At 43.9% G+C, this 12593-nt stretch overlaps 1 protein-coding gene across 10 annotated transcripts in view; it reads left to right on the forward strand.

The window, feature by feature from the left end:
• UBE3B (ubiquitin protein ligase E3B) overlaps nt 1-12593 on the forward strand; it is a 34644-nt gene that overhangs the window by 2930 nt on the left and 19121 nt on the right. For 6 of the 10 annotated variants that reach the window (XM_037879100.2, XM_043529467.1, XM_037879103.2 and 3 more), the window contains exons 4-15: nt 94-263; nt 378-498; nt 1679-1738; nt 2100-2204; nt 2304-2400; nt 2879-2964; nt 4752-4834; nt 5918-6023; nt 7699-7819; nt 10456-10633; nt 10884-11053; nt 11870-12037. In XM_037879100.2, the coding sequence (XP_037735028.1) occupies nt 94-263; nt 378-498; nt 1679-1738; nt 2100-2204; nt 2304-2400; nt 2879-2964; nt 4752-4834; nt 5918-6023; nt 7699-7819; nt 10456-10633; nt 10884-11053; nt 11870-12037 (1465 nt within the window). Of the gene's footprint in view, nt 1-52; nt 264-377; nt 499-1566; nt 1588-1678; nt 1739-2099; nt 2205-2303; nt 2401-2878; nt 2965-4751; nt 4835-5917; nt 6024-7698; nt 7820-10455; nt 10634-10883; nt 11054-11869; nt 12038-12593 lie in introns of those variants that run through there. The other 4 variants (XM_043529464.1, XM_043529465.1, XM_043529468.1 and 1 more) reach the window with 3 other exon arrangements.

Raw genomic sequence — 12593 nt, forward strand, 5'->3', positions numbered from 1 at the left:
ATATCACTCCCAGCTCCCTAAACGCACTTGCTGCATGTATTCTAACATCCAGGTAACACCTTCTTTCCCTCCCCAATCTCGTCTTTGTGGAAGGTTGCAAAAATGTTCAGTACAGCACAGTCGTCCAAAGCCCAGTTCCTCGATAAAGCGCGTCAGGCCCGTGAGGAGCGGAGAGAGCTGAAAGAGAGAGAGCGAGCCGCCATTCAGATCCAAGCCCTGATCAGGAGGTTTCTTTGTCGATGCTGGCTGCAGAGGGAGATCAGGTGTGTGAAATTCCACCCCGTGGGCTTTGTTGCTTGTTGCGAACTGAGCTCTTTCTGTAGATGACTGTGGCTTTTTAAAACGCTCAACGCTCAACATTTCCTCCTCCTTCCCAGGAGAGAAGTGGAGGACTTCTTTGAAATAAATGAATCTGCTCCCAGTAAAAGAAGTGCACTTTCCATCTTCAAAATTTCCAGGAAACTGCTGTTTATTTTCAGAATTAAAGAGGACAAAGAGGTAAAGCTGCTGCTCTGACACATTTCCCCCCCTCAGATTAAAAATGTACAATGTATTCTATATGTTTAATATATATGAACTGTTACTTGGCTTGTCAAATGGGTTGTTACAACATGGAGGGTTCAGAGCGTGACCTGCAGCTCCTTTTGTCTTGTAATGCCATGGTGAGGACAGCGGGGAGACAGCAGGACTGAGAGCCAAGAACTCCCGAGTGTTTAATCCTGGCTCTGACACTCAGTTAATTTGAGCAAGTCATTTACTAACGCACCCGATGGGCCAGCTAGCTCTGGTGTAAAGCACCATCACACTCGAGCAAGAGGGTTGTGTGTGTTCCCTGGACTCTGGTTAGGGTCAACACTCAAATAAGAGCCTGAGTTAACTTTGCAGTGAAGACAAAGCCCTAATAGCCCAGCTTCAGTCTTTCCATCTGCAAAATTGAGATAATATTAATACGTGCCTCCCAGGGGAGTTGTGAAAGCCAGTCAGGGTAAAAGGCACTGTGAGGGTGAGTGGCCATGTTAACTTGTATTAAATCTGTTCAGCTGTATGTTGTTCCCAGTTGCCTCTTTCCCGGGCAATTTCTGTCCTGTCAAGAGAAATACAAGTACATCAAATGTTGCTGTAGGACTTATATCTGATTGTAAATGTATACTTAGTGTGACATACAGTTCCCAGAGCTCCAGCCGTGTTCGCTCTCCTCCCCCACCAGTCCTTGGTGCCACAATGTTGTTTGGCCCCTGTGTTACGGTAACTAATTACATCATTGAAGTGTCACCCTAGGAGTAAACGGATCCTTCTGAGGCCAAGGAGTACTCTGGATTCTTTTCCATTCTGCTTCCTGAGAATCCTGAAATTCCTGTCCCGAGTGGGAGTGCTGTCATAGAGCTTAGAGTGGTTGGAAGTCTCACTGGGTAACTTGCAAGCAAGGCAAATGTAATCAAACTCAATCTGTAATCTAAAAGGGAGCAATTATATATATCAATGGGTTTTTCCTTCCTCTTAGGCCACCGGTATTAGCCACTGCCAAAGACAAGATGCTGGTCTCAGCGGAGCTTCAGTTGCTTCTAGGGTGGAAGGCCTTTGTTTCCCGTAATATGCGTTTTTTAACAGTTTTTCCCAAGTAACTGACTGTTCTTGTGGGGAATGGGAAGTACACTAACATGTCTCGCTTTCTTTACAGAGGTTTGAAAAGTTGTGTCGCTGTATCCTGAATACTATGGATGTTGAGAATGAGCCCAAGGTCAGCAGGTCAACTTTGTTAGGGGATTTAGGATTTAGGTTTATTTTTTTAAAAGTTCACTGATCTGAAATATCAAGAGTGAGAGACACTCACGTGTCACTTATATTCCATGGTGGATTGTTTTTATATGTTGATAAACCCCATAGAAGAACCCAGGATAGCTACATGGATCCACAAGGGTCAAAAGAGCATTTCCCGCATGGTACAATTTACAACTGACCTAGTCATTACCGGGGGCAGGGTAATTCTGGTCCAGTGCTGGGATCTGCATGGCCTGTGGAAGTAGTGTTATTACACTGCTTCTGGATAAGCAACAGAACAGAAAAAGTTACCACAAATTTCTCCTGTTCTTTGCCTGTAGGTGTGGTATGTGTCACTAGCACTTTCTAAGGATCTTACACTCTTGTGGATCAAACAGATCAAGGACATCTTGTGGTTTTGCTGTGAGTTTCTCAAACAGCTTAAGGTAAAAATCTTTCATTGGTTTTAGTTCTGTGTTTCTTGTGGTTTCACACTTTAGTATTGTAGACTTGGTTTATTAATGTTGATGTTCTTGTTATTCCAGCCTGACATCCTACAAGACTCGAAACTGGTCACTTTGCACCTCACGATGCTTGTTACCTTCACAGACACTTCCACGTGGAAAATACTTCGGGGAAAAGGTCTGTGTGGCTCTTTCCAAAACCCTCTTGTAGCCACCAATCCAGACCTTTCTTCTTTCTCTTTGTTTTAAAGTCTTCTGGCTTGGGCTGCAGAAAGGAAATATTTTTCTTCTCTCGTATGCACTGCCAAGCTGTATGATTCGTTCTGTGCAGACTGAGCAACAGAGATCCATACTGTGGATCAGAGAGGAGACTTTCCCCTAACATCATAATAGTTCAATCACTAGTGCTGCTCTCTCATAATGCTCCATTATGGAAGTCAACTGAAAAAACTCTAAACATTCTATTTAAATTCAATTTCAGTGTCTAAAATATCCCCAAAAGCTACTAAACTCAGTGTTTTGTGTAGGGTTGCGATGTGTCTGGGAATGAAGGTGTTAATAGAAGTTTGTCATAATTCACACTGTAGGACTACAGTTCATATAGATTATATGACACAAAAATAATTCTCAGAAATGTCATTATTTTGTCCTCGCAGGAGAAACCCTGCGACCTGCCATGAACCACATCTGTGCAAATATCATGGGACATCTCAATCAGAAGGGATTTTATTCTGTGCTGCAGGTTTGTTTGTGATTATAATAGTTGATATGCTTTTCAAACCCTGCAGTGCTTTCTGCCTTAACTAAATTCTAAGATTCTCCAGATGTGTTGTTTCATGCTTGGGTTGGGCATGTATTGGCAGTGACTCCCTCTGAGAATACTTTGCTTATGGTCGGCGTGACGTTTCCCTCTGGTGTTATCCAGACCGGTGATCGGCTAGGTCACTCCAATCCTTGACTCTGGGAGCCAGCCTTACTCTGCTCTGCTGTGAGAACCCCCCTCCTTGGCTGTCCACGCACAGCCTCTGGCATGTAAGCTGCTCCCAGCTACTTGCAACTAAATGACACTAGCCAATATCTCCGGTCCCAGACATAACCTAGGAACCTCCGTCTTGCAGTGTCCAGTTATGCCTGCTGGACGCTGCAAGCTTGTATGAGTTCGTCAATTTAACAAAGAAATAGATATGTAGCCGGCCTGTTATCCCAAGGGGAGCTTCTGTCATGCTTCAAACCAAACGCACTGCTTCAGGTAGAATAAACAAACAGATGTATTAACTATAAAGATAGATTTTAAGTGATTATAAGCCAAAACATAACAAGTCAGATTTGGTCAAATGAAATAAAAGCAAAACGCATTCTAAGCTGATCTTAACACTTTCAATGTCCTTACAAACTTAGATGCTTCTCACCACAGACTGGCTGGTTGCTCTTTAGCCAGGCTCTCTCCTTTGATCAGCGCTTCAGTCGCTTGGTGGTGGTGGTGTCTGTAGATGCAGGTGGAAGAGAGAGAGAGCAAGGCAAATGTCTCTCCCTTTTATCATGTCCTTTCTTCCCTCTTGGCTTTTCTGCCCCCTGCAGAGTCAGGTGAGCATTACCTCATCGCAGTTCCAAACTGACCAAAGGAAGGGGGGTGAGTCCCTCGAGAGTCTAACAGATTCTTTTGTTGCTGCCTAGGCCAGCGTCCTTTGTTCCTGTGAGGCTGGGCTGGGTTTGTCCCATACTTGTCCTGATTAGGTGTGAACTACCTCTCTGCTCTTGGAGAGTTTTTGCCTGGGCTTACTTTAAGCCATGAGGACACATTTTCAGCCTCATAACTGCATACATGAAATGATAACCTATAATATTACTGTAACAACAATGCTCAGTGCATCATGAGCCTTCTGAAGACGGCTGACATGACAAACTTTGCATTGGATGCCACACAATCATTTTACAAGGATGAACATGGGGGTGCTGGGTGTTCCGCCAAGGTCCAGAGCGTCACAGTCGGTAAACCAAAAAACGCCCCCTCCCTTCCTTTCCATGAGCAATATTTAATCTAAATTCCATTTCATCATCTCATTAGGAGATGGAAGGCAGCAGTGCAGTGCAGTGCAGCTGGTTAAAATACAGAACTAGGAGTCAGGAGTCTTGAATTCTGTTCCCAGCCCTGCCATTGAATTTGTGTGTGATTTTAGGCAGTTTTCTTTGCCGTTCTGTGCCTCACTTTTTTCCGTCTGTAAAATGGGGGAGGCCGTCTTTCAGAGGGTTGTTGCGAGGCTTGCTTATGGATTATAAAGGGCCTTGAGACCCTCTGAAGAAAGGCCCTATAAAAATGGCAAGTGTGATCATAGCAAACCTCTTTGAATGCAGTTTCTCTGTGCTGCCGGTACCTGGAACAGAAACGCTCTGATCCAGGCCAGTGACTTGTAACAACCACATTAAAGCAGCACTCTCTCTAATTTCTTTTTATATCTCTTGAAAGTGACAATGCCCTTCAAGAACACAGTTGGATTCTTTCTCTAACAAAAGTTGCAATTTTCTTTTCAGATTTTGCTAACAAATGGCTTGGCAAGATCCAGACCATCCCTGTCCAAAGGCACTTTAACTGCAATCTTTTCTCTTGCATTGCGGTAAGGCAGCAAAAACAGCTTGGGGTGATATGTAGTCAAAGCTGCTGTTAGTGTCTGTCTGAAGACCTCTTGCCCTGCCAGTTTCTCATTGTGTTTCTCTCTTTGTATCTGTCTGTGAGTTTGTCGTATTAGTGCATGATGCTAATTTAGGTGGAGGGCTTGATTTTTTTCCTACTCTGTACCCCTAAAATTAAGTGTTTATAAATCCGTTGTAAACATCAGTTGTGGGGTTAGACTTGGAATGCTGTGTTTCTGTGTTGGGTAAATAATCTGAAGGAACGGGCCTTCTTTCTGCAAGTGTGATTTGCGTCTCTCAATGAACTGCCAGTGCACCTCTAACTACATACTTATGGGTGCATGTCAGGTAGAGGTGCAGATGATCAGATCTGTGCTCACAGTTCAATTTGCATGTGTAAATTGTGTCCCCCAAAGAGGGACTAGCTAGAAACACCCCCCTGCATTTCAAAATAAAGTCCAGGCACAATCCAAACTCAGATCTGCAAAGCCCAGATCTCTTCACGGGAAGTTGACTTGGTGTCAGACCACAGTGCCCAAGGAGCATTCCTAAAGACTTTCATGAGCTAACTTTCTGAACTGGTTTCCTTCCATAAGTGTCATTTCTGGGATCGTGGGACAGGCTCACATCTGATTTTCTGATGATCATTCTAGCAAGAGTAGAGTGATTTCTGACCCTGCCCCAGACTCAAACTGGTCTTGAATCGGTCACTTAAGCTTTGCCTGAGTAAATGGGAACTACTTATTTATCTACTTCATGAGAGTGTGGTGAGGTTTAATCTAGTTAGCATTTATGGAGCTCTTTAGAGACATGGGAGGTGCTGTGTATTATGGAATAAGACTCCACATTGCCTCCTGCCCCTGGCTTTCTTTGATTCCCGTGGGTCATGATGGATGTTGCTAAATCGCCATGATAGCAGAAGCCATAGGGGGCTGATTCTTTTCAAACTGACCTCTTTAATGAGAACAGAAGCATCAGCCAGTTCTGAAACTCTCTGATAGAAAGGCTGCATGTCTTAGGAAACACAAAGCATGAGGTTTGAAGTATTTTTTTTTTTCTCTCTTCAGCCCTGTGGTTGCTGCTCAGTTTTCTGACAATCTCTTGCGATCATTCCTGATCCATATCATGTCAGTGCCTGCTATCGTGACTCACCTTGCTACGCTAACACCTGAGGTACGTGGGCTACTCCATCACAGGATCCTGAGCCCTTTGGCCCATCAAATATGCCGTAATTAGTCATCAGCGACTCTACGGTTACAAATAATGGCGAGTAAAGAGTTAGATCAGCCTCTTAAAAGTTGACAGTAAAATGTGATCCTTTTCTAATGGAAACACGTTCCTCCCCATCCTTCGCAGCCTGGGTTTCTAGTGCTGTGGAAGCTGGTATAGCTATTTTAGTATTCTGTCTGCAACAGGATCCTCAATGAGCTCAGTAGAATTGTGCACAGCTTGAGCTGCAGTGGCATGGAGAGCCCTAGAGCAGACAGGAAGGATGCTCTTGTAGTTAATGCTTTGGATTAGGACCCTGGAGATCTAGCCTCTTTTTCTGGCTCAGACACTGGCTCCCTGCATGACTTCATTGTTCCATACCTCAGTTTCCCCATTTGTAAAATGTCGTCTTGTGCGTATACCATGTACTCTTTGGGACAGAGACTCTTACAGAGTGCCTAGCACACCCAAGCCCCGATTTTCTATTGGAGCCTCTCGTCAATCTTCCCACCATGCCAGTGGCTAATTGGGCTGATGCTCTCAAGGCACATCAGTTTCATAGCCTGTGGTACATAAGGGTGTGACATGGCCAGCATCACATCCAACCACCTTGACAGCCCTAACCGGATGGATCAGGTACCCATTCTGCAGCTGTGTGAACTGGAGGCAGCCTTTTGGTGTGAGATCAAGCAAGACTTGAACCCGTGATCTTCCCGTTTGTAGTTATGCACCTTAACCACTCAGCCACATCTCATGGGACCACTAGGTGCTCCCATAATACAAATCTTAAATAACAACAAGCCAGAACGTTGTTTGTGCTGGTTTTTCAGAACTGGTTTAAGTCTTTGTTTTCGCGGCCGTTGGAGTGGTTTGCTTTGGGTTGGTATTTAGAGCGCTGGGCACATTTCCTACCAGATAAGATACTGTGGCAACAACTGATAAATGCAGAGCCTCCTCCAGCTCAGCTGGGCATGCAGATGAATAGGACATTGTTATGGAGATTTATCCGCTCAACTCTGGACATCGCTATGGGTTAGAGAAACTGCAAGTTGCACAGTTTTAGATGTAAATTATTACTTAATGTGTTCAGCTGTGTGTGTGACCTGAGGCTCCTTGGCTTCTCTTTGGTTTTTAGTCTGGACGTTTTATTTTTTGTGTCCTTGTCCTTCCATCCCCATGGTGATTTCTGACTGGGGAGCGAGTGAACAAAGAGCTGCAAAATCATCTATCACATAGAGAGGGATCTTCACTGAGCAGTGATATACTGCCCACTAATACCGTGTGGTTTGTCTGCTCCCTTTCACAGCATGCCGGTGAATTCCAGGGGATGCAGGCGTTTAACTGCCATAGACTCAGGACAGGTGAAGGTTATCCTTACGACTGGTTCGAATATGCCCAGTTCACCTGCAGATCTCCCCTGTGGCAGGCTCCCCCACATGCCTGTGATCTTGTGAGATCTCTTCTTTAGAGTGATTCTTTGGCATGAAGCCTGTGCAGCCCCTGAACACAGTGATTGCTCACTGGAATGGACAGACACCCCGAATCGCTGATGATGTGTCAGGTCTAGCTGCTTTTGTGTGACGCTCTGTTCGTTTAACTTGCAACTTCACAATCATTTAAAAACAATTCTATTTTTCAGCGTCTGGCAGTGATAGAATCCCATGACCTTTTCCGCAAATTCATCTTATTTTTAAGTCGTGAGGCTCAGTGCCGAGATGTCTGCGTGTGTTTAGAAGGAAGCCATACTCTTTGTTTACTGGGTAAGTATGTTATGCTATATAAAGCACCCAAGAGTTTTTTATGGCGGAGAAGGCAAAACGCCGCATTTATTGAGAATACAGCAGTTAGCATATGCTTTTTAGTTACACACACATACCATGCACATGGTTCCGCCAGTTGATGTTTATAGTTACCAGTCCAGAGTTTTTGGATTAATTTAGTGGCCAGCCAGATTGGTCGCAGAAGGGAGCCAGGCTTTGTCGGTCGCCTTCCGATGCTTTTGGAGTAGTGGCAAGACGAACCCAAAGTCCCATGGCAAAGCACCCTGTTTTTATAGTGTTTTTTTGTTTGTTGAAGTTTATGGATTTTGCTGTGTTAGTTTGTGACTGGTTACTTTTTAATTGGTGTTATTTTTTTATGTTAAGATTGATGGTACATTTTAAAGCACCTTTGAGAGAGCCATTTTGTCCTTTTGATTTAATTAATTGTTTTGTTTTTAGGGGTGCCAGCCTCCACCTTAGGGTCATCAGTCTGCTTTCCCTTAGTTATGGATGTGCATTGATGGTTTTTTGGCTTTCATAAGTTTGTTAAATTTTTTTATTTCTTTTCCCCTGATTATTTGGTTTCGACAATGGCCTTTACACCTTTTTTTTTTGGATGCATGCATTTTTTATTTACACAAACTGTTTTTTACAGAGACCTTTGAGAATACAAACAGCAGTATTTTATATTGAGCGAAACGACATTGTAAATTAAACCTTGCTAAATTTTATAACCAAAACAGTTCACATTGAGGCCCAGGCCTTCAACATTTTTTTAATTTACTTAATATAGACACAATACAGGATTCTGTCTTTTACTAACGAAACCTTAAAACAAAGAACTAAAAGGGCCCAATTTGTAATGGGTATGGGAAACAGAATCCCATAGTCCCAGAGGGTCATTCCTTTTTGCTATTTAAAGAGGGTGACTGGCAGGAGAAATCAAATTATACATTAATTTTTATAGTACAATTACAAAATTCTGCTCCTACAAGCATGTGTCCAGAATCTGAGCATATTCCACATCAGAAGAGAAATTTAAGAGTCTTTCTTTGCTTTGAGTGAAATCTGAATTCCTCTCTTGGGGTCAAGGACTCTGGATTTTAAAGTCCAACATTTCCTGATTTGACTGATTTGGGTGGTTTCTAAAACCGCTTGTGCCATGTGTGTTTGGAAGGACGCTTAACTTCAGGTTTAATGTAAGGTGTAGAAATGTGGGGCTGGGAGGGACGTCAAGAGGTCGTCCAGTCCAGCCCCCTGTGCTGAGCAGGACTGAGTGAACCTAGAGGGTCATGCTAAGAGACCCAGGAAACAGAGGAGGGTGGTTCAGAAAGAGACCCCTTCCTACAGATGTGTCGTTTTGATCTAACAGGAAATCATAATTTCAGTTTGCTTTCCTTTTAGACACTGATACAGCAGACATGAAATTACCCTGCCTACATGGAAATGCTACTGAAACTTGCTGAGCTCACATCAGCTCTGTGGAAATAGTTAGAGGAGCTGTTGTAATTCATGAATATGAATGGCCTCTAGATTCTCTATCCTGGCTACTGTTAGGAGCTCTCTCTCTCATATAATGCTGCGTATGAAGTGTTGGTGGGAAACAAATGAGATGGCTATGGGAGGATCTCCTGTGCTAGCACAGAGTATCACTTTGGTCTGTGACGTGTGTGCTGGAAACTGGGCTGAAACCAGTGACTGCTATGAAAAGAGTCAATGAACAACCATCAGAGAGCAAGAGACAAATTTTGGTCACTGGACAACTGAATTGGATCTGAATCTGTTTAAGGAATGGTTCTTGAGACTTAATCCAAACCCAGTGTGAGCGAGGGCAGTGTCGGTGAAAACATTGTATTCACTGAGCGTCAGTGACTTTGTAGATTTTTATGGATTCCAACGCTAGAGGGGTCCATTGTGGTTGTCTAGCTGGATCTCTTATGTAAGGCCATAGAGCTTCCCCAAAAGAATTCCTAGAGCAGATCTTTTAGAAAACCATCCAGTCTTGATCTACAAATGGTCAGTTGTGGAGAATCCATCACAACCTTTGGAAAGGTTTCAGAGTAGCAGCCATGTTAGTCGGTATCCGCAAAAAGAAAAGGAGGACTTGTGCCACACGTACTTATGCTCAAATAAATTTGTTAGTCTCTAAGGTGCTACCAGTACTTAAGCTCAAATAAATTTGTTAACCTTTGGAAAGTTGTTCCAATGGTTAATTACTCTCACTGTTACTTGCACCTGCTTATGCAACCCATTCAGACCCCCAATTCGTTTTAAGACACTGGAGAATCACAGAGGTCCTAAGTTAACATCAAAGTCAATGGGGAATTTTGCCACTGAATTCAGTGGGAGCAAGGTGCAGCCCATAGTGATGATTTTTATAATTACCCTTTCCTGCTGTCACTACTGAAGGCACTGAGTCAGCGTTGCATTAACACACAGACAAGGAGGGGATTATGAACAGACTGGCTGGAGCACTGGGGAGCAGACGGGTAGGGTACAGCCCTGCACTGGTGAGAAGTGGAGAGGTGGTGGAGAGAGACTGATCTCTACCCCCTTCTGTCTCCAGTAAAGGTGTCATACTAATTCTCTTGCAAATGGCGCTCCTCTTCAAAGGGCTGCTGCTGGTTCTTTTTCAGGTAACCTCATTTATCTGGGCTCCTTGAATGACAAAGTGCTCGAGGACGAGACTGCTCACTTTGTGAGCGTGCTTATTCACATGCTCTCTTACTGCCAGAAGTATGTGTCGCAAAAGAAATCCAACCTCACGCACTGGCACCCTGTCCTTGGCTGGTTCTCCCAGACTGTGGATTATGGGTAAGTAAGCAGGATCTCTGAGACAAGTAACTCTGAGATTTAATTTATAACTTGACCAGGTTACACATGCAGTACCTTCTGTCACTGTTAGGACGGACAGAGTGGTCACCGTAACTCCTCGCATGTCCTGAGTTGTATTTTAATTGTACAATCTTAACACCACATGCATATGCAGCTTGTTAGAGGCGATAAAGCCATTGTTACAACCTGTCTGTCTCTTTGTCTCCCTTGCCCCTGACTTTTCTTTTAGGTTAAATGAGTCCATGCCTCTGCTCACAAAGCAATTGCAGCATCTCTGGGGAGTCCACCTAATTCGCATCCTCTTCAGTGATGTTCTCAGCAAGAAGCTGGTGGAGACTCAGGATCCAACTTATCCGCTGGGGCAAACTGCTTCCCCACAGAACAGCCTTCCCATGAAAAGTCAGTTCAGTACGGGCCAGGGCATGGGCTCTGTCTTCTCTCTCTTGCTGGCAGAAGTTTGACTTTGTTCACTTTAGTCAAAGGCTTTGAGTAGTTTTTTGCAGCACCTGCTATTACCTAGCTAGAGGCAAGTTCTTCCTGGGGTCGGATCCCTGTTCTGATTACTCTGTGACGTTGGCAAGTCACTTATCTTCTTGGGGACACTTGCCTGTTTCCAAGCAGGGTTTGAATTGTTTCTCATGTGGTTTGAAGATGAAAAGCACAATGTAATCCTGACCACACAGCCTGTTACTTGGGGTCTCAGTACCTTACAGCGGTTGGATAGTATCCCAGCTTCACAGGTGGAAACTGTGGTACAGCAAGGTTAAGTGACTTTCCCGTGATTTCACAAGGAATCGTTGGCAGAGTCTGGATTACAGCTCTGGAATTTCTGGGCCACAGTCTCTCAATCTAACCCCCTATAACTGTGCTGATTCAGTCTACTGTAGTTATGTGCTAGATATTATAGCACAACTAGTGATTCCTATTACATTTGGGTAACATTTGAAACTAGAGAACGATTTGTGAATGATCTCCATGTCACCAGAGAACGTCTTGGTGTTTATGGAATGGAGAATGTTCCTGTAAAGCATTCTGCCATGGGGAATTCACTGAAATCTGCAGTTCTGTGGCATGACCCATTTAATTGGTTACTGTCCTTACTAAAACCCCCATAGTTATGGGGCTGCACAGTGACCCAGAATAAGACTTTACCTGGTGATGAATGTCTCAGTCTCCAAGAGCTGTGTGCATGTGTCTCCGTTTATCTCCCACCAGATCTTTTCAAGCGAGCCTTCCAGAAGTCCGCCTCTGTTCGCAACATCCTCAAGCCCGTTGGAGGCAAGCGGGTGGATTCAGCAGAGGTGCAGAAGGTGTGCAGCATCTGTGTGCTGTACCAAACCACGCTGACGACTCTAACGCAGATCCGGCTGCAGATACTCACAGGTCAGTAGGGTGCGGGTATGTGGGTTTTTGTTTTTTCTTCAAAGCACCTTAGATTTTTCCCCCCTGATTTTAAAAAGATCTAAACTTGTGCCTCTCACTGATTCCTGTGACTCTGCTGGTAGTTTTACTACACAGGACTGTTTATTGACCAGCTGGATGGAAAGCTTATTCTATCCTGGATCATACGTCTGATCAATAGCATTCATTGCTTCTTTATCAAATGTTAGCTCTCTAGAATACAAATGAAAGCAAGTTCTGCTCCAGTGAAACCTGGTCACTTCTTATCGACTGTGAATCTGGCTCAATGTCTTTGAATAATGCCCAGTCTTTATGTGGTGATCCTGTTGAATGCTTCAGTTATATTCAGTGTTCCCTCTAATTTTTTCCATCCATGTGTGGAATGAATTTTGTTATGTGCATCATATCGAGGTAATGTGCGGATGTGCACCACCAGTAGAAACCAAAAACCTACATATAATGTATATTTTTAAAAAGTTACCATAGGGATAATTACTCCAGCCAGGACAGGTTAAGCGTTTTAGAACTCACTACTCAA

The sequence above is a fragment of the Chelonia mydas genome, chromosome 15 (assembly GCF_015237465.2).
Source record: "Chelonia mydas isolate rCheMyd1 chromosome 15, rCheMyd1.pri.v2, whole genome shotgun sequence".
NCBI lineage: Eukaryota > Metazoa > Chordata > Testudines > Cheloniidae > Chelonia > Chelonia mydas.